General features: G+C 39.6%; 1 protein-coding gene across 8 annotated transcripts in view; it reads left to right on the top strand.

The window, feature by feature from the left end:
* Window positions 1-24245, top strand: part of HELZ (helicase with zinc finger) — a 110126-nt gene extending 85881 nt beyond the window's left edge. For all 8 annotated transcript variants that reach the window (XM_084864140.1, XM_084864138.1, XM_084864136.1 and 5 more), the window contains 5 exons: window positions 3927-4500; window positions 4887-5127; window positions 5982-6498; window positions 18524-18776; window positions 23038-24245. In XM_084864140.1, coding sequence (XP_084720266.1) covers window positions 3927-4500; window positions 4887-5127; window positions 5982-6498; window positions 18524-18776; window positions 23038-23372 — 1920 coding nt within the window. In that variant the 3' untranslated portion in view covers window positions 23373-24245. The remainder of the gene's footprint in view (window positions 1-3926; window positions 4501-4886; window positions 5128-5981; window positions 6499-18523; window positions 18777-23037) is intronic.
* Window positions 24246-27735: the final 3490 nt, after the last annotated feature.

Below are 27735 nucleotides of genomic sequence, written 5' to 3'. Positions count from 1 at the left end.
TTTTTTTCTTCTACATTATAATTTATCAGTATACTTTTCTCAAATTGTGGTATCGGTTATAGACTTGAACTTAGAGACTTTCCATGATAAAGTAGTCAGTGAAGACACAGCAATAGTTGTGTCGTTAAAAATTGTCTCCAAAAAAAGAAGCTGTATAGTGAAGAAGAAGGAAGAATTAGCTTCCTCAGAGGAAGACTTAACTTTCTCAAGTCATTCACCTCATTCTCTCCTCCGACCCACTGTATAAATACTTAACTCTATCCATTTGTTCATCTACTTTCTCTGCTTCTGTGCTTGTGAGCTAGTTAGGGAAAACCAAAGTATTGACTGAATTAGAGCCATTGCACATTTATGTTTTCCAACCACATTTCTTTCACATGTACCCAGCTCCGTTTGCCCGATTTTCTCAGCAGCTCTTCTCATGCCTGATTATCTTTCAGCTTCTGTTATCCTTTTGATCAGGAGACGATCTTGCCTTATATTTCGGTCATTAGGATTTCACCTTGCTAACTTAAAACCTTAAACTTAACACTTTTCTGCATCCTTGAACACCTTTGCTTCCTTATCACCAGGCTTAGAGAAGACGTTCTTGTTAAAACTAATCTCTCTCCTGCTCACCTCACCGACCTTGTTTTCTCTTCTCATTTGTCTTTAGTTTCTTTCTAGCTACAGGTTCTTCCTCCTCAGCTCCTAAGTAAATTGATTGATAGACTGTTTTTGTAAAAGACACTTTCTTTATCTTCATCTTCTTATAGCTACTACCTAATTTCTCCTTCCTACCTCAGCTTTATTTTTATGTCTTTTAACTAGTATAGTCTAGCATCAAGCCTCAACATTTCATCAAAACTGTTTGGTTCTAAGGGATCAAATGCTATGCATATGCTTCAGTTGTAGTCTTATTTGACTTACCTTTGATATTTGGCACTTTGATATTTTCTACTTCTTTCATTTTGACCATCTTGTTTTCTTTTGGTTTCTGTGACACATATTTTTACTTTTCACAGTTCTTTCTAACATGACCTTCTGTCCCTTTTATAAGTCCCTGTCCACCTCCTTTCCATCTTTTCCTAATCCTTAAGTTGGGGATTTTCAGGATTCTGCCCCACACCTCTCCTTGCATACTATGGTTTCTTACTGTACACCAGTCCATTTCCATGATAATGACTTCCAAATCTGGATTTCCAACCCCAGCCTTGCTTTGAGCAACTGCTCTCTATAGTCAGTTACTCATGTCCCATAAGTAGCTTTCACTCAGCTTCAATAGCTGGGAGGACTGAGTGCCCCTGGAGAGGCCGCAGTGGGAATGAGGCAGCCAGGGAAGTTCCCAATAGAGAAAGAGGGCTGTGGCAGTGATAGTGGAAGTCCTGTGTATTTGGGAGAGGAGCAGGGAGAGAACAGGGCATGTTGGGACAGTGCAGCGATAGTTAAAATCCAGCATAAGAATCTTAGGTGCTGTCAGAGCAACTGAAGCCAGGATAGCTACTAGTGTCTTTCAGGTCCTTGTTTTTAAATTTCCGTTATGATTCTTCCCTGTTAGGAGACTAGGCAATCCAATAGACATGTTTTATTTTCTTTCCTACCCTGATGCTTTGTCCTGCGAGGTAGGAGGAAGTAGGGGGGAGGGGGTAAAAAGGGTGGGGCCCTAGTTCTCCTTCAGTCAGGAACTTATTATTAAGAGGAAAGTGATAGTTTAATTCTGATAATTGTAGACCCAGACTCCTTCAGACCTTAGAGTTCTCTATTCTCCTAGCCCAGTGGTCGGCAAACTCATTAGTCAACAGAGCCAAATCTCAACAGTACAACGATTGAAATTTCTTTTGAGAGCCAAATTTTTTAAACTTAAACTTCTAACTCTACTTCTTCAAACTAGACTCGCCGAGGCCGTGGTATTTTGTGGAAGAGCCACACTCAAGGGGCCAAAGAACCGCATGTGGCTTGCAAACTGCAGTTTGCTGATCCCTGTCCTAGCCCTTTGTAGTATCATAAAGAGGCATGTCTTGATCTAAATTTCTCTGGCACTGATCTAGCTTCCTGTCTATGTCAGTCAGAAGTAAAGGAGGCAATTAGAACAGCCCTTATCCACAAAGAACCTTGACATCTAATCATGGTCTCCCTCGTGCAATCAAAGTGTGCATATCAACAGTCTTTGAAGAAGTACATCCCAGCTGAATGTAGTGCCAGTCATTAAAATAAAATAAAAATTATGGGGCAAAATGTTTGTTTATAAAGAACTTTAATCAGGCTCTGAGACGTTTGAAAAGCAGGTTTTGCAGCAGCTTGGGCCCACTGGGACAGAATGGTCATCCTGCTCATTTCACTTACTAGACTATTTGCATACACCTAGTAATCTTAAGGAACTTACTGGCCCAATGTAATGGCAGTCCATTAGAGCTGGTGATTAGAGAGTAGAGTGCACTTGGGATTGGACTGGCTCATTGGAACCATCAGCTGCTAAAGCTTGCTTGCTAGGTGTACCACAGCTTCAGTTCAGGAACAAGATACTTGTTCTGTGTTCTTGGGAGTAGCTAGTTCCATTTCTAACTTGAGAGCCTTTGGCAAGGCAAGTAATCTTCAGTGACTATTTCAACATTGAAACTTGTAAGGACATTGATGCACCAAAGCAGCTCATTGAGTGCCTTGTCAGAGATGGGAAACAAAAATTGCTTCTTTCCGCCTTATATTTCATTTTTCACATTGCCACCGCTTACGATCAGACTCATGTTTCAGGATGGCTGCATTCCTTAGTTTATAAGCCTTTGGAACTTGCCACAGTTTACAGGATTTAAAAAATGTTTATGCCCAGTATTGAATCATTCAAGGTCGTGTGCATCTTCATTTGTCAAGAAGGGGAAAACTAATACATAAACAAGTGAAGTTCCACCTCTGTGTACACAAAACTTCTCATGCTCTTCAAATGTGTCTACTTTTTCTCCTCTCTCCACCTTTGTATAAGCTATTCCCTTTACCGAGAATGTCCTTCCCTCCCTGGAAAATTCCAGCTCTTTGTGCAAAATTCAGTACAATTGCCGTAGCCTGTGCGAAGCCACTTAATTTCCCAGGATCTCATCATTTCCTCTTACAGCACTTCTCATTTTATATTTACATGTTGGTGTCCTCTACTGGGCTCTAAGCCAGGACGTAGCAAACTTTTTCTGCAAAAGACCAGGTAGTAAATCTTCAGGCTTCATGGGTCACGTTTTCTGTTGCAACTGTTCAACTCTGCCACTATAGTGAGAAAGCAGCCATAGCCAGCATTTAAGTGAAGAGCTGTGTTCAGGAAAACTTACAAAAGTCTGTTGGGCTAGAAATGGCTTGGGGGCCAGAGCTGGCCAACCCCTGCTGTTCTAAGCTCTTGTGGGCACAAACTAAATCCTCTTATTGCTTTCTGATCTCCAGCACCAGGTACAATGCCCTTAGAAAGCCCTCAAAAATTGTTTTCTGGAAGGAATGTCAGTCACAATGGCAAAAATTGATAACCAAACTGATTATACAAAGGTGATAGATAAATTATTCACTTCATGCTTTTTAAGTTAATAGAGGTATGTTTGAAGAAAGAGATATATGTTTGAAGAAAGAACACATTTTAATGATTTATATCTGAAAGAAAGAAATGGTAATCTTCTAAGGAAGAAAGTGTGAAATTAAAAATAATGTTTTTTGAATGAGTTCAAGTGGATATGCTAATAAAATGGCAATATCTCTTCTATGACTCAGATTTAATATGCTGTTTATCTGTTTCATCTTTCCTAATTTAAAAAATACTATCCCCTAATTTTATTGTCAGAGAGTGATTGATTGGGTACCCTGTACTCCTGCTATTACTGATAAGAATGTATAATATCCTCAAGATGTGGTAGGGGTGGGGAAAGGCGGAGAGCCACCAGACTTGGTTTTCCAGTTAAAAAAGATTTCTCATTTTTTCCTAGATTGATTTGGATTCAAATCCACAGAACAGAAGTCCTGAATCACGTCCTGGTGTTGTTTATTCCAATACCAAATTTCATCACAAAGATAATCTCAACCCAAGACACATAAACCTTCCCCTTCCTACTCCCCCTGCACAGTATGCCATCCCTGGTCGTCATTTTCATCCCCTTCCCCAGTTACCAAGAGCACCATTTCCAGTTCCGCAGCAGCACACCTTGTTAAACCAGCAGCAGAATAATTTGCCTGAACAAGCAAACCAAATGCCACCCCAGCCAAATCAGGTAGTCCAGCAGCAGAATCCTTTGAATCAGCTGCCTCCACAGCCGCCACCTCCTCAGCTTTCTCCTGCCTACCAGGCAGGGCCCAACAGTGCTTTTTTCAATAATGCAGTTCCTCCTCGACCACAGTCCCCTCCTGCAGAGGCTGTGGCCCCTGAGCAGCAGCCCCCTCCCGTGCTGCAAGAAAGCCACAGTCCCTTACGGGCCATTGCACAGCCTGCCCCCCTCCTTCCTTCACATCTGAATAACTTCACCGATGAGAACCCCCCAGGACTGCCGATAGGGGAGGCTTTCGGTAAGTTGCCCTGTCACTGCTGAATGTGACAAATTCAGAGATTATTTACTTAAAATGACATGTATTAATGTGGGTCAGGTTTGATTCATTTCTTTAAATAATGCCAGCAAAAATCAATCACTTAGTGTAATAATCAGAATTTAGTTCTAAATGCTATGTAACATTAAGCATCCAATCTACCCCGGGTTCCGTGATTATCATCATCATCATCATCACGATAACTCTGGTTACTGGCGAATTTAAAAAACATTTGCTTTCTCCAAAGCGAAAACTGTAGCCAATTCTTTGTCTTTGTGGAGAAAATCTGATTATAAAAACTCTTGAAAAAAACTAACTGGAAACCCTTTATACATGAAAACTTAAACTTTTCGCAAATGTTTTTGCAGATCGAATGCATGGGAATGTAGCCTTGGAAACAGTGCGACAGCAGCAAGTGCGGTTACAGCAGTGGAGTGAGCATCACGCCTATTTGAGTCAGGGCGGTATTCCATACTCACACCATCACCATCCTCACCCTCACCTCCAGCATCTTCCTCAGCCGCCCATTGGATTACATCAGCCGCCAGTGAGGGCAGACTGGAAGCTGCCAGGCAGTGCCGAAGGTGAAGCAGAAACGACAGAGTCAAGGTATTTTAGCAACTAAAACCAGCCTCAAACATGACCCAACCACTCTTTTCATTCTTGAGTGCTATCCTCTTAGCCTTAAGTTGGAATATTGTCCCAAAGAAATTGGATGCTGGCCTTCTGGGCACATACTGCACAGTCCTATTGATTGACCCTGAAATAGAATCAGTTTAACTCTGCAAATCGGGGTATAGACAGCCTGCTGTAAACGCTAAGCTAACATGGCTCTGTGCTCTGTGGTCTCTTCTGCACTTGATCGTAGCCAAAAGGCCGAGAAGTGATGTGGGGTCTCTTCTAAAAGAGAAACATGCTGTCCTTCTCAGTAATTTTTTTTCTTCTTACTCAGTAGTAATACTTATAAAGAATGAATGAAGACAAGTAAATCAGTGGTTAAAAGTTAAAAATTATAAATTTTTTATTAACTCTTTTCCTAGTAGCACAGAATTCTACCTCCTTTTAACTACAGGTATTTATGAGTCTTCATTACTGACTCTAAATTTGTTTTTAGGGCTAGTGTCATATGAACGCACCGAAGTGTTTCCTAATCCCTTCTGAATCAGGCCCACCATTGTGGTGACCTTCTGTCACTGCCAGTTATCAGGGGCAGGTAGAGACTAAGACAGTTGTTTTTAATACAAAGGGAAAAGAAAGAAATCAGGTACTTGAACATATTTAGTGTTTTTAATTCCACATTTGTTAAGTATTAATGTTTATATTTGAGATTAATTAATGTTAGTTCAAGTTATGTGTTATGTCTTTGTTTGTAGAAATTGCACACGTAGTTGACTAAACTCTCCTTATTTGATGGAGCCTTTCTTTTGTTTTCTCCTCCTCACATTTCATCATCTTTCATGTAGGTTTCAGGACTTACTCAGAGAACTGTCCAATCGTGATCAAAGTGAAGCACGGGAACTAGCTGAGATGCCACCACCTCAATCAAGACTTTTGCAGTATAGACAAATTCAGACTAGGAGCCCACCAGCAGTCCCCTCCTCCCCCTCCAGCACAGACCACAGTAGCCATTTTTCTAACTTTAACGACAATAGCAGAGACGTTGAAGTAGCCAACAACCCAGCATTTCCGCAGCGACTGCCACCCCAGATATTCAGCTCGCCTTTCTCGCTGCCATCTGAACACCTTGCCCCTCCTCCCTTGAAATACCTGGCATCTGATGGAGCATGGACTTTTGCTAACTTACAGCAGAATCACCTAATCGGGCCGGGTTTTCCCTATGGCCTACCTCCGCTGCCTCACAGGCCACCACAAAACCCTTTTGTACAAATACAGAATCATCAACACGCTATTGGTCAAGAGCCATTTCACCCACTGTCATCTCGAGCAGTATCTTCTTCTTCGCTCCCTAGCTTAGAAGAGGTAAATGCCTTTCTTTTCCTTTTTGAGGGGATGGAGGTAGGGGTTTGGGGAGGATTAGTTGATTGTGAAAAAAACAAATATTTATTGATTTGATAATAGTGGACAGATCTCACTGAATTTAATGGTCTATTAAAGCTAATCTTTTCCTGGAGTTTATTTTAATTTCCACCCCTTACTGGGGTATCTCAGAATTTTTAGAATGGCCATTATTGTTGAAACACGGTAGTCTTTTATTGTTGTTTTGAAACGTCTGACTGACTTGAAGCTTGCTTAGTCCTGTCTAATCTGGGGAAATGGTTTTTGTGATTTATCTTTTTGCCTAGGTTACATTTGTTAATTAGAGCATTCCATAGAGGTTGGCTTTCTCTGCCAGCGGCCAATTCCAAGTTCTGTGCTCTTTCTCCTGTGACTCATCTGGTGATTTCTTAGAGGCAATTGACACAAAATCATACTCTGATTCCCTAATGTCAGAATTTGCCATGTTTAACATAGAGTTGATTCTGTTAAACTAAGCATTTTAAGGGAAATTGAATTTTTATTTTAAACTACTTAGGTATTTGCAAAGAGCATCACTGATAGGAAAAATCTCAGTAATTCCAAGTTATAAAGCTTTCAAAATGGTATAGAGTATAAAAACTTGCTGAACTCTTTATTAACTCTAATAGATTTTTTTGTGTGGATACCTTAGTTGGATATATATATATGATATCCAACTATATATGATAATGCCATCTTGTAAATACAGTTTTGTTCTTTCCAAACTGGATGCATTTTATTTCTTTTTATTGCCTAATTGCCTTGGCCAAAACCTCCATTATAATGTTTAGGGTACATACTTGGCAAAATTAGAGAAAAGCAAGTATATTCAGGGTGGATTTTCCAAATTTTCTTCTGTTATTGATTTCTAATTTTGTTTGGAGAACATATTTGTATAACTTTAATCTTTTAAAATTTATTGAAACCTGTTTTGTTGCCCAACATATGATCTGTAATGTTCAGGTGACCTGGAGAAGAATATATGTTTTGTTCTTGTTGGGTGGAATGTTCTGTAGCTACATTAGATCTATTTGGTTTATATTGTTCAAATTTCCAGTTTTCTTTGGACCTTCTGTTAGGTTTTATATCCATTATTGAAAGTAGTATATTGAAATCTCCAACTATTATTGTTGAATTGCCTATTTCTTTCAGTTCTATCAATTTATGCTTCATGTATCTTGGGACTCTGTCTTAGGTTTACATATATTTATAATTGTTTGATATTCTTGATGGATTGACTTTCTTTAATATCTCTATATATAAAAGACTAAGCAACCATTCAACTGTCCGAGATGTAGCTATGACATGCAGTGACCACCAGGGGGCAGACACTGATCGGTAGCTATGATGCACACTGACCACCAGGGGACAGATGCTCAGTGCCGGAGCTGCTAAGCTGTGGTGACTTGGCAGCTGTGGTTCTCAGGTGACACACCTGGAACCAGAGAGGAGGCCTGATTCCCGGGTGCATCAACCGAGAACCGCCCTTTTGCAATCCAGGACCCCTGGGGGATGTCGGAGAGCCGGTTTTGGCCCAGTCCCCCCAGGCCAGGCCGAGGGACCCCACTGGTGCATAAATTCATGCATCAAGCCTCTAGTCATTTTTAAATGTCCTTTCTCTCATATGACAATTTTTGTCTTCAGGCATGTTTTTTTTCTGATACTTGTATGGCCGCCCAGCTCTCTGGGTCTTTCAGAATGTGTGTGGTCTTCTGGATTTCTCAGGAATATGTCAGAGCTGTTCGAAGCCCTTATTCCCTCCCCAGCCTTTCCTCAAAGCTGTCGGTTAGGCTACTGTTCAGTCCAACTGTTACCCATGACCTCAGGCAGCAGCAACTAACGTATTCGCTGATAAATGTCTTCCGTATGGTCCCTGTAGCACTGGTTGAATGCTGAGTTGGACAAAATAGGGCAAGTGCTTTTTTTTTTTTTTTTTTTTTTTTGTCTTGTTTTGTTTTTAAAAGCCACCAGACAGCTCAAAACAAATAATTTAAATTCTTTGAGAATGAGGCCCCGTTCTTCTCCTCTGGCACTGGTGGCTGAAATGCAGTCTTACTTCAAGGCTACTGCTGAATTGGAGAGCTGGGGGCTGGGACGAAGGTAAGGTAATACCACACAACTCTCTGTTCTTTCTGAAATGTCCTGGTTTTTCTTCATTAAGTGTTCTCCTGGCCGCTGCAAGCTTTAGTTTCTTGAATCCCAAGAAAGCTGATTGTGACAGTTTTGCCATATTTTTCGTTGCCTTTGTAGAAGGCTGCACTTCGGAATTCTTTGCTCCATCTTTACTAATTTCACTTGTGATGATGTTTTGACTTAACTTGCCAATGAAGTTCATAATATGTGAGGGGAACAACGTGCCAGAGTTTTTGTAAGGTCTTACCAAGTTTTGTATTTTACGAAAAATACTGAATAGTGTACTGTAATCATTGACCTATTTAAATGTTCCTTAGTTTTGGAATTCAGTCCTTTGTACCCCCGAGCACTTAACATTTGATATTACTCTTTAGCTATGAGTATATGAGTAAGGACCTTCAATTAGCAGTGGGTTTTTAGAGTGAAATTGCTTTTCCAAAAACGTTTGGTCACCTTTATTTTGATGCATGAGATTTACAAATAATGACTAACTTGCAACATTGAAAAACTCCTTGACAAGGGAAATATAATTTTCACCATATTGCAGTTTTGATGTTTTCAGTGCTTTAGGATAACTTTCGTAACTGTTATGTTATACAGAGTGATTTTGCATGAATCATCTTACAGAACGAATGGTTTATATGCTTGCTGTTTCTTCTAGCAAATACAGAAAAGTAATTTTTTCCTCCCTACTGTGAGCTCTTTTCTTGCCAGAAACCTTGGTAGATTAATCTTACATAAAATGAAAGCATGTAGATGTTAACATTTAACTTGAATGGAAATGGTCTTTCATATTATGTTTTTTCTTTTTTGTAATATTGCAAGTTTCTTTTGACAAATGAAGTATGGAAAATGTAAAAGTTAGAGAAATTATTTCTAATTTTACTATACAAAGTCTGCTACTATAACATTTCAAAAGCATTCATATATATAAAGGTGTGATTATTAGTGGAGGGGCATTGGGTGTTGAGAAAAGTTGAAACATTTGTTTTCCCTAATTGTGGTGCTCAGTGACATCACCCCATGAAACCTTTCTTTCTCTAGGTCAAGGCACCCTAAATGGGATCTTGATCCTATTGTGCTACATTTTTTGCTATTTAAAAATTTTAAAGTGTTCTCATTTAGCTGTGTAAGGCATGATCTGTAGGTCTTCATTACCTTCCTCAAATGCAGCCAAAGTGCTGGCCTTCAGCTGCCTGGATGAGGCTGGGCATGGGCTGGTAGTAGTGCCTGCAGCCTCTCCTGCACTGCTGCTTTCCTGTGTGATGGATAAGGGCAAAAGTGCCATCCTTACCTGGGCCGTGTTGCACACTATTCCATACTCTTTATTATATTACTAGGGTCCCTTGAAAGGAACTGTGGGCTGCGAGGCTGTGGTAGGCACAGGGGCAGGTCTCACCCCATCCTCCGCACCCCTGCCTGACCCCTCCCACCGCGGCCCCGGGTCCCTGTCTGCTGGCAGCCCCGCTCCCCCTGCTGCTGCTCCCATGCACTGATGGTACCACTTGCACCCACTGATGGCGTGGAGCGATTGGGACCAGCACCAGCAGCACGTGCGAGTGGGGCCAATGCTGTCAGTGGGTGCAAGCAGTGGCTGCTGCCCCGATCACCCCTCAGGAGCAGGGAGAGGTAGAGAAGCCCTCATGGCCGATTGGGTCTGGCAGCCATTGCTCGCACCGCTGATGGCACTGAGTGATTAAGACCAGCGCCAAGCACCTACAGAAGGTGCAAGTGGTGGTGCCGGCAGCGTGTGCAAGGGGGCAGGTACCGGCAGCAGGTGCGAGCACCAGGCGGCACCACGGCACATGGGAGCAAAGAATTTTCATTAACCACCAGAGGCTTGCCCCAATGACAGCAACTGGCACCCTGCCTTGGCCTGGTGCCCGCACTCACCTACTCCACCCTCCCGCCGCAGCCGGTGCCATCGCCCCTAGTGGTCAGCGCATGTCACAGTGACCGGTTGTTTGGTTGTTCCAGATGTTCCACCATTTGGTCTATTTGCATATTAGCCTTATATTATATAGGATTGTGGTCTCACAAAATAGGATAGCAGCTTTCATCAAATACTTCAATTCTTGAATATCATCCTTGCATTTTGGCTAAAGGCTGTAGAGGTGAGAGAGATGAAATGCAAAGAGAAATAATAAAAGTAAGTTCTTGGCTTCTCAGCTTTCTATGGTTCCGTTTCTACTGATTTTGACATGATCCAGGACTTTTCTTGGACAATTTTTGCCTGTATGAAATGTTTCACTTTGTGTGATAACTTTATAGTCTAATCTCTGGGTAAGATACAGTTCTTCAGTATGTATTGAGATCTGTTTCTAGATTTTATATTTTTCTCCTCATCTATCTATATGTTTCTATACCAAAATTATATTGTTTTAACTTTTGAGGTTTTGTAATATTCTAATCTCCCTTATTACTTTATTTTTTTTCTCCCTTTTTCTGTTTGTGTGTTTGGGGTGGGGTGAGGGTCTTCTATGTTTTTTTTTTTTTTTTTACTTGAAGTTTAGAATACTTTTTTTTTCTTTTTTATTAATATATTTTATTGATTTTTTTACAGAGAGGAGGAGAGAGGGATAGAGAGCCAGAAACGTCGATGAGAGAGAAACATCGACCAGCTGCCTCCTGCACATCCCTCACCGGGGACGTGACCGCAACCAATGTACATGCCCTTGACCGGAATCGAACCTGGGACCCTTCAGTCTGCAGACCGAGGCTCCACCACTGAGCCAAACCGGTTTCTGCTAGAATACCTTTTGAACTCTTCCCCCTCCCTCACCAAAAACCATACGCATACATACTTTCTTGGGTTTTAATTTGAATTACATAAAATGTATAGCTTAAATTGAAGGACTTGTGTCCTTATAAATATTTTAAGCCTCTCATTTAGGGATTCATGCAGTCTTCATTATTTTAATTTTTTCCCTCCTTACCTCTCTTTCTCTCCCTCCCCCCCCCACCCTCTCTCTCTCTCTCTCTCTCTCTCTCTCTCTCTCTCTCTCTCTATATATATATATATATATATATATATATATATATATATATATATTTATTTATTTTTTAATATTCCTCTGCTAAATTCTGGAGTGTCTTCATTTCTGGTTAAATTTAGCCTTAGGTTGATTTTTCCTTATTTTTGGTTATGAGTGGGACCTTTTTTTCCCCATTATATTTTTCAAATTTTTTTTTTATCTTGAGAGACAAATCCTCATTTTTCGTAAGTGGGCATAATTTTACCATGTTAAGAACTTTCACTTAATATAGGACCAATAATACTGATATTGGTGCAGAACAAAGCTTTTGCTATTTAAAACATGCTTTGCATGAAGTAGATTAAAAGTGCTTATAACTAATATAAACAAAATTATTTTTGAAAGTGTCACTATAAAAGTAATTTTTAGAGAGAAAGGAAGGGAGAAGGAGACAGAGAAATATTGATGTCAGAGAGCAGCGATCTGCTGCCTCCTACACACCCTCTGTCCTGGGCGGACCCCAAAACCCAGTCTCATGCCCTAACCGGGAATTGAACTGGCAACCTTTAGGTGCACAGGACATTGTTCAACCAACTGAACCACACCAGTCAGGGCTAAAAGTCTAGAATTTGTTTATGAAACTGCAGGGTTGGGTGTTACAGAGATGCTGTTGTTGTGACAGCCTTGAATTGAAAATGGAATGCTTGTAAGTCATTCATTTTGATCGGCTTTCAATAACTCAGCATTTACTTATCTCATCTTAGAGGTGATATGTATGTCTCTGTGATGTATCTGCTTTGAAATATTCCTTATCTGTATGTTGGTTTTTGAACAAAAGACAATTTTGACCCATCTATTCATTTTCACTTTCTTCCTTCAAACAAGTCTAGTTTTGAAATTCGTTGATAGTTTTTATTTCAGTATTGCTATTTAATCACCCCCTGTTCCCAATTCCATTTTATGTAGCCAAGTATTGTACAAATGTAGCTTGAAGTTTATATTCTTGGCTGATTTACATGTTCTTCCTGTTGGGACTTTTTAAGTGGATGGTGACAGCTTATGACTTGAGTGGTATAACCGGGTGGTAATATTGCTGTCTTCTCAGAAGTGTCTTCTCAGAAACATGGCTAACATATGGCATCAAATTCACATAACAGAGACAGTGATCAACAAATTAATAAATTAGACCTATACTCATCCTTAAATTGTCAAAGCTAATCATTTAAATGAGGTGTTCTGTTTTAATTAAAGTTTCTGGTACCATAGTTAATGAGACTTGGAATTTTCACTAGAGCATTTAGTTCTTCCTTAGATTAATTTTGATAGTATAATTGTAAAGAGAGCCCTAATTCATTAGGTTGCTAACCTTTCCCCCAGTTATTTATTTATACGTACACATGTAAAATAGCTTGCTAATCTCAGATATTAGAGATTACCTTATAAGACAGTGATAAGAAAATTATGAATTTTACTTCAGCTGACAACCATCTTCAACACTAGAAATTTATACATGAATTTAGTCATTTAGTTTTTCCTTCTTACATGGCTTTTGAAATTTTAGCATATTTTGATATTTAGAAAAAGATATTAGCTATAGACTTAGAAAATAATGATCATGCAATGTAATGATTTCACAGGTTAACATAAAGAATATCTATAGACATACAAACGTATATGGAGTTGAACCCAGAGTAAGGATCTCTGACAGAGTAGGATGAGCCTTTAAGCAATAAATAATGAAATTATTAAAGACCCAATGACTCTAAATTAGACCCCAGTTTCAGGTTGCCATCTTTAATAGGGTTGGCATCTATATGATGATGCCAATCCTATTTTCTCCTATAGAAAGAATAGTCTCTATAGGAGAAAATTGAGAACTGGGCAAAATAACAGGGAACAAAAAATGGCCAAGAAATAAGAAGGAAGAGGAAAAAAGTATAGCTTATATATTTAAATAGCCTAGGGGCCCATAAGACTGAAGTGTAGAAATATAAAGGGTGTTCTCAGCCAGAAATTTTTCTTTTTCTTTTTTTCTTTCCAGAACAGAGATCTTCCTCTAAAATTTTTATTTGGGTCCCTTGTCTTTCAGTGTACTTTATAGAAATTTCCCTCTGTGGGGGAAAAAAATCTGAAAATTTAAAATCATAAGTCCAGAATGCATTTTATTATAGTCAATTAACATGATCTGTAGTTTTTTTTGAATTTAAATAAATAGGCTTGCCGAAGCCGGTTTGGCTCAGTGGTAGAGCGTCGGTCTGCGGACTGAAAGGTCCCGGGTTTGATTCTGGTCAAGGGCATGTACATTGGTTGCGGGCACATCCCCGGTAGGGGGTGTGCAAGAGGCAGCTGGTCGATGTTTCTCTCTCATCGACGTTTCTAGCTCTCTATCTCTCTCCCTTCCTCTCTGTAAAAAATCAATAAAATATATTAAAATAAATAAATAAATAAATAAATGGGCTTGAATATGTCATTATATTTGAATTATTTTAACAAATATGTCAAATTGTTGATGATCATTAAAGTTTGGTGATAGTTTATGTTTGGATATATTTTTTTAAAATATATTTTTATTTTATTTTTAATGCCAAAACCGGTTTGGCTCAGTGGATAGAGCGTCGGTCTGCGGACTGAAAGGTCCCGGGTTCGATTCTGGTCAAGGGCACGTACCTTGGTTGCGGGCACATCCCCAGTGGGGGGTGTGCAGGAGGCAGCTGGTCAATGTTTCTCTCTCATTGACTTTTCTAACTCTCTATCCCTCTCAATTCCTCTCTGTGTAAAATCAATAAAATATATTAAAATATATGTATATATTTTTATTGATTTCAGAGAGGAAGGGAGAGGGAAAGAGAGATCGAAACATCAATGATGAGAGGATCATTGATTGGCTGCTTCCTGCATGCCCCACACTGAGGATCAAACTGGTCATGTGCCCTAACTGGGAATTGAACTGTGACCTCCTGGTTCATAGGTTGATGCTCAACCACTGAGCCGGGCTGTTTGGATATTTTAATGATAAAAAGTTAAAATACTCATTGACAGGAGTTTTCATTTATTGAAGACTTTACAAACTAGAGCTTTGCAACTAGGCTAGGGCTTGAGGATAATTTATATAAGTCCTCTTTGTTAAAGGAAACTGAGGCACTATGATGTTAGAAGGATATTAGTAGCTTAAGCAGCTACTAATTAAGTGGAGCCGAGACTCCTGACTTCCAGTCTTATGTTGTTCAGATCTTTATGCTAGGAGTAAGGTTCACTGCTGGAAAAGGAGAAATGATTGCCATTACATAAAGCAGATGTAGGAAAAGCCAAGTTATTGGTGCCAAAGAATTAAATGTTCAGTTGTAGGAAGTTCTCTGTTTTGGGGTTGGGGGATGGTGATGGAGAAGAGAGGGAGATGGTTCATTTTTAGGATTCTTGATTCTTTTTTTGTTTTAAATAAATCTTTATTGTTCAGATTATTACAAATGTTCCTTTTCCCCCCCTCTCCATTGCTCCCCTCCGCCAGGTTTCCACTCCACCCTTTGCCCTTTCCCCACTCCCCATTGTCCTCATCCATAGGTGCAGTTTTTGTTCAGTCTCTTCCCGCACCCCCCACTCCCTTTTCTTTGAAAATTGACAGCCCACTCCCCTTCCATACCTCTGATTCTATTCCCTTGGTTTTCAGATTCACTTGTTGATAGTTACATATCTGTTGTTCATAATTTTTATCTTTATCTTCTTCCTCTTCCTAAAGAACCCCCTTGAGCAATTCATTTAATTCTGGTTTGGCGGTGATGAACTCCTTTAGCTTTTTTTTATTTGTGAAGCTCTATATCTGGCCTTTGATTCTGAGTGATAGCTTTGCTGGGTAGAGTAATTTTGGCTGTAGGTTCTTGCTATTCATCACCTTGAATATTTCCTGCCATTCCCGTCTGGCCTGCATGGTTTCTGTTGAGAAATCAGCTGACAATCGAATGGGTGCTCCTTTATAGGTAACTACCTTCTTTTCTCTTGCTGCTTTTAATATTCTCTCTTTGTCTCTTGCTCTTGGAATTTTAATTATGATATGTCTTGGTGCGGTGCTCTTTGGATTCCTTTTGTTTGGGGTTCTGTGTGCTTCCTGGACTTGTAAGATAACAACAGCAGCAACAAAAAGCCCACACACATTTGACAAAACACAACATCCACTCATAAAATCTCTTGGAAAATTAGAAAGAAGGGAAATTCCCTAACCTGCTAAAGGTTACCTATAAAAAGTTTACAGCAACTATCATACTGAATAATAGAGACTGCATGCTTTCTAAGATTAGGAATAAGGTAAGATGTCCACTCTCAATACTCATATTCAGCATTATACTGGAGTCTTAGCCAGTGCAGTATGGCAAAAAAAAAAAAAAAAAAAAAAAAAGAAAGAAAGAAAGAAAGAAATAAAAGGCATAGAGATTGGTAAGGAAGAAATAAAACTGACTCTGTTCACAGATAACATGATTGTCAAAGTAGAAAAACCCAAGGTATCTACCCAGAAAACTAACCAACAAATGTGAATTTAGCAAGCTTTCAGAATAAAGGGTTAACACAGACAAATCGATCTCATTTCTGTAATTTGCATTGTACAATTAGAAACCCAAATGTGAAAGCCAATACCATTACAATAACTCAAAAAAACTAAATACTCAGTTATAAATCTATCAAAGCTTGTATAGGCTTTGTATGCTGAAAACTATAAAACTGCTGAAATGTAATTTATTTGGTGTATAAATCATTTTGTTCAGTTGTCACCAAGATTTCTCTGCCTATACTCAAATTTCCTTGGAGGACAGATTCCAGAATAGCAAATCATATTTTTATGCATTTACCTTCATCTGTGTTGTATGAAATAGATGTAACAGTAGGCTCTTATATATACATATAAAATCTTCAATTTTATCTATCTAATTTGAAGAACATAAAAGTAATTTCAAGTTTTGGTTGTTTTTCCAACATAAAGGATCAGTCGTATTCATCATGTGATTTGGAATTGAATTTCATATTTCATGTACACATTCATCTTTGTCAGTGGCTGCTAAGGATCTGTTATAAACATGTGAAGTCCTGCTGTGCCTGTCAGCTGTGTGATTTTTTTCCTTTTAATTTCAGTTTGGAAGCCACAGATGATACATATTTTCTAAAAAGTTTAATTGAATATTGTCTTTTTTTTTTTTAATATCAACCTTCTATTGCTTTCTGATTTTTAGTTTTCCTCACGTAAGCTTTGTGGCTTATGGAACTATTCATTGCCAAAAGGTGTTTGTATATGCTGCTGGTGTATATATGTTAAGTATTTAATGAAAAAGGGCTTACAAAATTAATGCCTGAAATTCACATGAATGTATTTAGTGTTGTGTTATCAGCAGGGGATTTGATTTATTATAACCTGTTCCTTATGAGTCCAGAGCTGACATTAGTTTTATGCTTAAGTATTCACACACAAAGACTTTAGAATGTGATGCCCTGCAGACTGTGACTGGGCTACACACTCAGGGCCTGGTACTAAAAAGAAGCACTCATTTAGATTCAACGAGCTAATCATCTTCATAACAAAGATTGATAAGAAAAGACATACTGCACAAGCTATTAAGTTCAGTCATCCAGGGATTGCCTTGCCATAGAGAATACAAAACAGTTTAGAAAGGTTAGTTATTCTACTCAATAACTGACTGTAATAACCTTTGCGAAGAAATTTCAAATGTGCTGATTATTTAGATTGGATCATCTTCTAGAAAACCAGGATTAAATGGTTTTAATGAACTCGACCATTGGAAGAAAAATTGCCTTTAAAGCAGAGTAAACTTAAAGATGAATTTAGATATTACTCTTAGATATAGAACAACAATAAATATGAGAGAAAGAATTAACTAGATGGAAGTTATTACCTCTCACCTTTCTCATCCAGTAGCTATGACTTCAGCAATGCAGAAACCACCTGGGCATTCATCACTTAACAGCTAGAGAAAGGCTCTCCTTCCACCCTTTCCTGCCTTTCCGCACAGGGACAGCCAGGCCAGACCACGCCTTTGCCTGGCTGATACTCCGGTGGTTGTCTGTGGCGGCCTTACCCTCATAGTGCCTACACCACCATTTTTCCCATTTAACTGGCCTAACAATACCTGCTTGTGCTTAGATTCCCAAAAAGCATCCTGCTATGACTGTACCAATTTAGCTGTCTCCTTTGTAATCTAGCCTCCAGTGCCTGATTTCCAATTATTGCTAGCAACCATGGTGAAGAAAAGATTCCTCAGAATCCTGGTGACCACAAACTGAACACCAATTTTATTATTAATGGGTAAAGAGGGGGCAATAAAAACTAATCCCAATCTGTTATTTAAGACCTCACATGGAGCCGAAACCGGTTTGGCTCAGTGGATAGAGCGTTGGCCTGCAGACTGAAAGGTCCTGGGTTCGATTCCAGTCAAGGGCATGTACCTTGATTGCAGCTGATCGATGTCTCTCTCTCATCAATATTTCTAACTCTCTATCCCTCTCTCTTCCTCTCTGTAAAAAATCAATAAAATATATACTAAAAAAAAAAGATTTCACATGGAATCTTATCTTTACATGTTACATTAAAACAATTATATAATAGCAAGCCCATCCTGTGAGCCAGGAACAGTTCTAAATGTTATGCATGCTGAATTCATTTTAATTTTCACAATAATCCTAAGAGGTAGATACTGTGGATAATAAATCTACGTTTACAGATGAAGTTCCCAAGAGGTTAAGTCAGTTGCTCAGGATGGCACTGCTTATAGAAGACAGAATATTTTTGAGATTTTCTACTTAATACAGTGAGATTGCTGTGCATCTAAGGAAGCGGGGAGGGCATAAGTTCCACTGATTGATGAACTGTCCTTTTCTCTGTGTAGTATGAACCCAGAGGACCTGGCCGGCCCTTGTACCAAAGAAGAATCTCCTCTAGCTCAGTCCAGCCGTGTTCTGAAGAAGAAAGCACTCCTCAAGATAGCCTTGCTCAGTGTAAAGAGCTCCAGGACCACAGTAACCAATCCTCTTTCAGCTTTTTGTCCCCGGAGTCCTGGGTAAACGCCACCTCATCTACTCCCTATCAGAACATTCCGTGCAATGGATCCAGCAGGGCAGCCCAGCCCAGAGAATTGATAGGTAAGACAGAGTTGGTGGGCTGCTAACACTGTGGTTGTTTATGGAGTTTTCTCCTTCCGTCTTCCCCATTTGCATTATTAACTTTGAACAATGTTTAGTGGCCGTAGTCTCAGGCACACATTAATTTAGGGCCATATTCATTCCATATTTATGGTCTAGAAGGTAAGTGGATCAATATTTATGCGGAACTGATCATATTGATCTGTGAACAAATGAAAGAGGTAATAGAACTTAAAATGCATTTCTAAATACCTTTGCTTGGGAAATGTTTGTTTTTTGTTATGTGGTTTTGTTTTTTTTTTGTTTTTTTTTTTTTGGAGGGGTGTTTCTTCAGAGTGGGGGATGGAAAAATTGGTTAGGTCAATATCAATTTTCAAGGATTTATTCTCAATAAAATTTGAGACATGGTAGTTTGGCCATGAGAGAAATCAGCAAAGTCTAACATTTTGAAATTTAGAAATCCTTTGTTTATTTCTTGCAAAAGCTGTTGTCTTTTAGGTATTGGGCTTACAAAGGTTAAAGAGTTAAAAACAAGAGCATAGAAAGGCATTGAAATGGGTAAGGCTCTAAACATGTATGGTGGGATGTCGACAGTCTTCCTCTTTAGCCTTGAATATGAATGTTCATCTTCCTTTCGTTCCTTCTTTTTGTGTGTGTGTGTGTTTGTGTGTATTTTGAATGTAATGAAATGAATGCTATTATTTGCATTCTGTAATCTATAACCTTCTGTTTGTAGGCTGTCATCATCGATCTTTAGGAACAAGTCTGTGATCTTTGGTGAATTTCTGCCTTGTAGCAACCTTTGTATTTGAAATTAATTTTGTTCATCTTTAGAATGTGAACCCATTGTTTCTGTAACTGACCCATTTTTGAGTGTGTGCCATGCAAGCATATTTTTAGAACTATAGACATGGTAGGGCAAAAAGCAGTAAGAAGATTTTGGTTTTGTTTCCTGGCAAGACATTGTCATTTTAATCTTTAAACATTCATTAGTACCTACCATGTGTAAGCTGTATTTTGCCTGGGGTTGCCTTTTCATTTTAAAGGTTGAATGTAAGTACACTCCTATTATCACATTCTAATTTCCCAAGAAACATCTAAATTATAAACCAGTGATGGAAATTTGTTACTTTTTCCTTGATTTGTTTATAATATTTTAAAGACAACATTATTTCAGTCTTTTTTCCACTTAAATTTTAGGATAGCTGTTGGTCAAAATCAATAAAAATTTAACCTGAGCTGATAAGGTAGAAAGTTCCTGAACAGATGCCTAAAGTGCATGTCATTCCTGGTATCTTTTACACACATATAAAATTACTAGAGGCCTGGTGCACGAAATTCGTGCACGGGGGTGGGGGAGGAGGTGTCCCTCAGCCCAGCCTACACCCTCTCCAATATGGGACCCCTTGAGGGATGCCTGGCTGCCCGTTTAGGCCCGATCCAATGGTATTGGGCCTAAATGCGCAGTAAGACATCCTCACAATCCAGGACTGCTGGCTCCCAACAGCTCGCCTGCCTCTGCCTGATTGCCCCTAACCACTTCTGCCTGCCAGCCTTATCACCCCCTAACCACTCCCCTGCCAGCCTTATCAACGCCTAACTGCTCCCTGCCAGCCCAATTGCCCCTAACTGCCCTCCCTTGCTGGCCTGGTTTCCCTAAACTGCCCCTCTCCTGCTGGCCTGGTCCCCCCCAACTGCCCTACCCTGCAGACCTGGACTCCCCCAACTGCCTTATCCTGCAGACCTGGTCTTCCCCAACTGCCCTCCCCTGCTGACCTGGTCTTCCCCAGCTGCCCTCCTCTGCTGGCCCAGTCACCCCTAACTGCTCTCCCTGCTTGCCTGATCACCCCCAACTACTCTCCCCTGCAGGTCTGAGTGTCCTCCCCCCCTCCACCCCACTGCAACTGCCCTTCCTTGCTGGCCTGGTCACCCCCAATTGCCCTACTCTGCTGGCCTGGGCACCCCTAACTGTCTACAACTTCCCTCCCCTGCAGCAGGCCATCTTGTGGCAGCCATATTGTGTCCACATGGTGACAGCCATCTTGTGTCTTGGAGTATTGGTCAATTTGCATATTACTCTTTCATTAGATAAGATTTTCTTCATTGCTAGGAGACAAATGGTACTGTTCTTTAGTTGAAAGTAACAGTTAAATATGTAAAAATTAATTCAAAGTCACTAATATCCTGAGGTACAACTTGTTTATCAGCAGGTATGTATATAGATACATACATATTTATTTTCAGAGAAATGCAGCAGTTGCCAGTGGTGAATCAACAGGAAAATAGTTTCTCCACAGTTGTAAGCCTGAGAGCAGAGACCATGTCTGTGACCTTTTTAAGCTTTGGATTTCCCACTTTGGTGCTGATCACATTTCAGGCTCTTTCAATGTCTGCTGATAGGAGATAATGAAAATAGATCCTGTGCAGGGAGGGGCTGATCCCGTGCCCTCAGGGCCTTTACGCCTGGGCATGGGTTCCCCATGGGCATGGTGGTTCCCAGGCAGGTGAGGTCGCCTCTAGCGCGATCTGTTTGGGTTCTATTCACTTACCTGGGTAAGGAGACGTACTTTACCAGACAGTAAAAGGGTAGTTTCTCTTATCTGGAGTTAAATATGTAAATTAATAGAAGTTTTGAATTCTGTTAGATATAACAGCATAGTCATTAGGCTAAACAGCCTCTAAAATATTATTTTGTAGGTATTTATTATAAACTGATTATTTAGTCATGAAAATGAGAACATGGTTAAAAATAAATCTTAGTAAATAAAAACAGTAAGTTCTTTAATAGCCAATTAAATGTTTGCTTTATGTACTATGATAGGCAGTACTGTCCACTTTTATATTGAAATGTTGGACAGATGCTCTTAAAAGCAGTTGTTTCACTTACAAAATCAGTGACACTGAGATGGAAAAGAATTAAATGTTCTAGAAGGATGTGAAGTGGTTTAAAATAATTTTGAACGATTTTATGAATTTTTAAGTACACTGTTGAAATTAGCATATTGAGTCGATGAATTCTTGCAGGGAAGTTTGACCATAGTTATGAAAACCTTTCATTGTGTGTATACCTTATTATCCAGCTATTAAGTTTCTAGGGATTTATCCTAAGGAAATAGTTGTGAATATTAATAAATGTTTATTTCCAATAACATTTATCATAGTGTATGACTGAAATATTGCTTATAATCCAAATTTCTAAAAATGAGAGGTTACCTAAAATTTATCTACATTATATATTGCCCTTTGGAAAGAAAATTCACCAACAAATTAAGGCTTATCTCTGGTATTTGGGAATATCACTGACTGGCTTTCTTCTTTGGCCTTTTGTGTAATTTCCAAGTATTCTTCAGTGAATATGTATATGATTATAATCCAATATAATATTAGCTAAAATCTTAAAAGATTGAAAACAAGAGCAGTGTTTGGAAACAAGTTATGATTTAGTGGGCAGTAAAATTAAGAGGAGTCAAGTTAAATTTTAAAGGACCTTGAAAGTCAGGCGGATTATAGGAAACGTGACCCGAAGTTGATAGCGGTTTCTCTTTATGCCATGTTTGCTTATGTATTGCAAGAAAAGGTAGCATTTATAAGCAATGGAATTCAGTGCAGCTATTACAGAGCTATTTTGACCAGAAGTCTGCCTATTCACCTTATTTTTATTTAAGAAAGAACAGGTTCGTTTCCATTTTCCAACCATGAGCAGTTAAATAAATTTCAAACGTCCAATTGTACATATTAGAGTTTTGAAAGCAAACCTTCAGACTTGACCTTTAGTTTTTATTTTTATTTTTATTTATTTATTTATTTTTAAATATGTTTTATTGATTTTGTACAGAGAGGAAGGGAGAGAGATAGCGAGTTAGAAACATCGATGAGAGAGAGTCATCGATCAGCTGCCTCCTGCACACCCCCTACTGGGGATGTGCCCGCAACCAAGGTACATGCCCTTGACCGGAATCGAACCTGGGACCTTTCAGTCCCCAAGCCGACGCTCTATCCATTGAGCCAAACCGGTTTCGGCACCTTTAGTTTTTATATGCTAGCTATTCCCGCTCCTGTGGTGAACTCTGGCTGAGTGTTAAGAGAGAGAACTTTGGTTAGGTGCATTATGATTTTGGCATTTTGTGGCAGAGCTGCCTGTCCTCCTGGCTGCCCTGTCCCTGAGTTCCTGGAGACGAGAGCCAGGTGTGACACGTGGTAATGAGATGTATGAGGGTCACCAGACTCGCTCTTAATCGGTGTCTCTGTTTCCTGCTTGTAGCTCCTCCCAAGACCGTCAAACCCCCTGAGGATCCACTGAAGTCTGAGAACCTCGAGGCGTCCAGTTCCTTCAACTACAATGTGCTGCAGCATCTCGGCCAGTTCCCCCCCCTCATGCCCAACAAGCAGATCGCAGAGTCGGCTAACAGCAGTGGCCAGCAGACCCCGGGGGGCAGCAAGCCCGCCATGTCCTATGCCAGCGCGCTGCGGGCGCCCCCCAAGCCCCGGCCCCCGCCTGAGCAGGCCAAGAAGAGCAGCGACCCTCTGTCTCTGTTCCAGGAGCTCAGCCTGGGGAGCTCCGCGGGCAGCAACGGCTTTTACTCCTATTTTAAATAATCACTTTGTCTTTGCCTCCAGGGAGAACGTTTTAATTTTTGTTTCAATAGAATTAAGATAGTTGGACTTCATCTATAGATGCACAGTTTCCTTTGTTTTAATATTAAATATGTTCTCACTTAATTGCTTCGCTGCTAGACTTGCAACTAATTTTTTAAAAGTATAGTCCATTATTTTGCATTTTTGACATGAGTCGGAATTTTGACAGCTTTTATGTAGAATAAAAATATTTTTAAATTTGTGTATTGTTACATATGTTTGCATCAAGCTAGCAGCTAAGAGGTTAATTGTGCAACTATAAAAAAAAAAAAGAGAAAAAAGTTTGTCTAAAATGTATTTAAAAAGAAAAAAAAGTTGTAAGTAGCATTTACATTTATTCAATAATATTACCATATGCTGGGTTTCTGTACCAGAAATGGCCAGTTATGTACAAAATGTATGTTATTTTTGCTTAAATTCATTTAAAAATTTTTAAAATAAAGGGCAGCATCTTCTAAATACTTTAAGTTTTACCAGCTTTTTTTTTTTTTTTTTTTTTTTTTGTGACAAGATGCTGCATTCTAAAACTTTTACAGTTTTAGACCACGTATGATGTGCTGACGTCATCTCCATCCACTGCAGGATAGAGTCAGAGGCATTCTTTGCAGGTGTACTGTATGCCCCTGTTTTTTTGTAACTTGAAAAAACATGGGCATACGTAGTTATTTTTTTTTGAACAAGCTACACTTCAAGCTTGTTTTTAATGTTCATTTGATAGTGTGTTTTTTTTTTAAAACAGATCATGAAGCTGAAAAATTTTTAGGATTGTTGGTGCTTAGTAGACTTGATAACTATTTTAAAAATGCGTGGATTTAGTAAAAATTTTTCCCTCACTATGCATGTGTAAACGTTTGTAATCTGGCTCCCGTCGTCCCCCGCCCACGCCAGTGGTATGAAGAATTGTGCCGCTTTAAGGTTATCCCCCCTCCCGTAAAAATTTTTGGTACCTTATTTAATGTTTACATAACAATGTGACATTATACATGGCAATTCAGATATTTTACTAACCGGTTGGTTTGAGGAAATCATTCAAAAAGGAACATGTTTGTCAAGATGCATCAACATTCATCAAAATCTGAGGCAGAAAAACTACCCTTGTTTTTCATGTCTTTTGATTCTTCTAAAATAACCCCACTGAACTTGTACAAAAATATAAACTTTCTATGGCAATCTTAAATATTTTACAGTCTAAGAGCTGTTTTGAATGAACTTCTGTAAAAATCCAAAGGGAAAACCTTTGTCCTCTTTGAAACTTGTGGTTTCGTAACCCTTTTGAAGCCATGCATGTTCTTGTTGTTTTCCTGGTCTAGTACCACCACTTATACTTGAGAAGTAGTTTGAAACTACAATATAACTTTTTAAAATGAGGAGGTTGGGAACACTGCAAATGGACCAGTGGGTCCTGGTAATCGATTGGAGGCCCTGGCCGTCCTGTCCTCGCAGTCGGCTTTTAAATCAGGGCTGGGAAATGGCAAGGGGGAAGAAAGCTGACATCTCTGATCCTGGGCAGCCGCTGCGCCCCGCGATCCCCAGACAGCTCAGGAGGAGAGCGGCCTTTATCCGAAGGTTCCCAAGCTGCAGGGCAGATAGATGCAGAGTGCCTCCCCCTGAGCTGTCTTTCTGCTCATCTGTCTGTGGCTGCGGGGTCTCAGGGTCTCGGTGGGCAGAGTGCAGACATGCAAATAGTATAAATCACAGCATCACATTTTCTCCGTGTGATGTCAGGTCTCCATGTGTAGCTTTTACCCAGCATCCTTTAGTCACCAGGAAAGAAGAAAAAAAATTGCCCTCTAGCTTTGTGTTTCCAACTCCGTGACAAAACGGAAGGCGTAGCCCAAATGAAAACGACCTGGCGTGAGAGGTTGTCTGTGAAAATCATTTTCTCGGCAATGATGATCCCCTCTCCCCCAAATCTACAGACTATCACACACGCCAGATAAATGTCCAGAGGCATCTGGATAATATGAAGACAGGACTATCATGTCAGGTTGACTCCTTGTCATGAAATACTAGCCTCATTTTCTGGTTTCCATACTTGAACCTTTAAGAATTATCCGTTCTAAAATTATTTATATTTATATTTACTTAAAGAAGCCATGTGTACACCCCGCCACCTTATATAGATATATTGATGATGGAAGCATTGGATAAGGGAGCTGTTAAGTTGTGACACTCCTAAGTGGCGATTTCTAAAACAAAACTGAACATAGTAGCCACTTACTAGTCCCCTGCTCTGCCGTGAGTGTCCGAGTCGCTCCTACAGCCATCAGGGGTCGGAAGCCGTTTCCGTCTGGTCCTCTTTGAGAGTCTGCTTTGATGGTGATTCCGCCCCCAGCACGTTTACTTTCTCAGCAATATTTAATACCACCCTTCCCGTTGGTCATTAAACCTGTTGTCTATGCATAATCTCTTGAATGGTTCTGAGCAAGTCTTACTGCAGGAATCATTGCAAGTTTCCATGGAAACGAGGCTTGGCTTCTGAGGACCAGCCATGCTGTTTTGGTGTTGTTTGGGTAATATCAGCAAGTACCCACAAATAAGACTTTTAAACAACTTAAAGACTAGCTTCAACCCTAGAGTTAAAAAAAACTCGGTTAGCTTTTGAATAGTCCTCAGTATTACCAACTTCCTTTTCTTCTAGAACAGATTTCTCTAAGTGAGGTTCATTGTTTACGTCTGTCCTTTGTTTCATGAGGAAGTTTCCTCTTTCTTGCCAGAACTATTTTTTTATTCATTTCACTTTTTAATTTCAGTGCTACTAAGATTTTTTTCCCCCCTTAAAGAAATTCTTCTGGGTGACACACTTTGTAAAACGTTCATGCCGAAAAAATTTTCCTGGCCTGAAAATTAATTTTTTATTAAGATTGGAAGACCCTCGTTCGGTGGAACATGGGTATTTTCTGGTGTGTCTTTAAAGGGGGTTTTGATTGTCCTTTTGGCATATGCATTGCCAACTTGTTATAGCAGAACTTTGTTTTTGATTCATCAGTAGTTAATTATTGACCATTTAAACTAACATGACCTTAATTTTTTTCCCTTAGGCAGATGTGCTTTCTATCTAGGCCGTTTTGTATGTATGAAATAACAAACTCTTTGTGGGGTTTTTTTTCGTCAGAGAGTCTAGAATAAGTTCAGGTTTGGTATAAACATCAACTGGTCTTTTCAGTTCAAAGAGTTGGAGAATAAGTAAAATAAGCAGAATTCCCACTGAATAAGCATTACCTAATTAAACATAGCAATCTCCAAGACCAATTTGTGAAAATAGCTTCCTTGTTTGTGGAGGCACTGAAATTGCTGAGAAAGCTAACTGAATTTTCTAACTTGCAGGTAATATGTAGTATTATCTTGCTCTAGTGTAGTTGATTTTACCCGTTTAATATGGTTCATATATATATACATCTCAAGAGCAAAGCTATAAACATATAATAATGTATCTCTAGGTACCTTGGCTAGAGGGAGCCACCTTGCCTAAGAGCCAGGGGAAAACAGTTTCAAGATAAATTTTCAATTTCAACTACTGTTATTAAGAAAATTAGATTTACTGGAAAAGCCATTTAAAAAGAGACACCTGTTATACTTATGGTAGATAGCATTTTTTTTTCCTATTGGAGTTGTTTTTAAAAAGGGAATTCCAGAAAGAATCTAAACTTTAAATATATTAAAAGATACAAATTGCTGCCTTAAAATGTTATTTAGGCTACCATTTTTTTTTTCTCTTCTAGCTCCAGAAAGGCAGTAATTTGCCTTTTATGATTCAACAGACATTATTCCTTGCTAACCATCCCTTAGCTTATGAAAACCCTTAATTTCTAACACCAGCCTGTGTGTCTTCCTAAATCTCAAGTAGATGTTCTCATGGTTCTGATTTTTCTCTCTTTTTTTGCCATCTGATCCACAAATGACCTAACGCTGGTCGGCAAACCGCGGCTCGCGAGCCACACGCGGCTCTTCGGCCCCTTGAGTGTGGCTCCGCGTTAGAACCACTTCTTCAAAATAGACTTGCCCAGGCCGACAACCGACTTCTGCGCATGGGCCACGAAGTTTCAGTCGCACTGTATGTGAGCACCAGCACGTGGTATTTTGTGGAAGAGCCACACTCAAGGGGCCAAAGAGCCGCATGTGGCTTGCGAGCTGCGGTTTGCCGACCACTGACCTAGCAGATAGAAACAATGAATAATGTCTTCACCACGATTTCTTGTCCAAATGCTCACCTCCGTTACATCCATCACGTGGTATAAAGATATCAAGCGTCAGTGGCATGCTAGTCTTCAACATGCTCATTATACTGGGCTTCTCGCATTTTCCATCTACTTGAGGTTGGATA

Source organism: Pipistrellus hanaki (assembly GCF_964339955.1).
Source record: "Pipistrellus hanaki genome assembly, chromosome: 16".
Lineage (NCBI taxonomy): Eukaryota > Metazoa > Chordata > Mammalia > Chiroptera > Vespertilionidae > Pipistrellus > Pipistrellus hanaki.
Note: the sequence above shows the minus strand (reverse complement) of the source record. Positions and strands in the feature narration are given on the sequence as shown.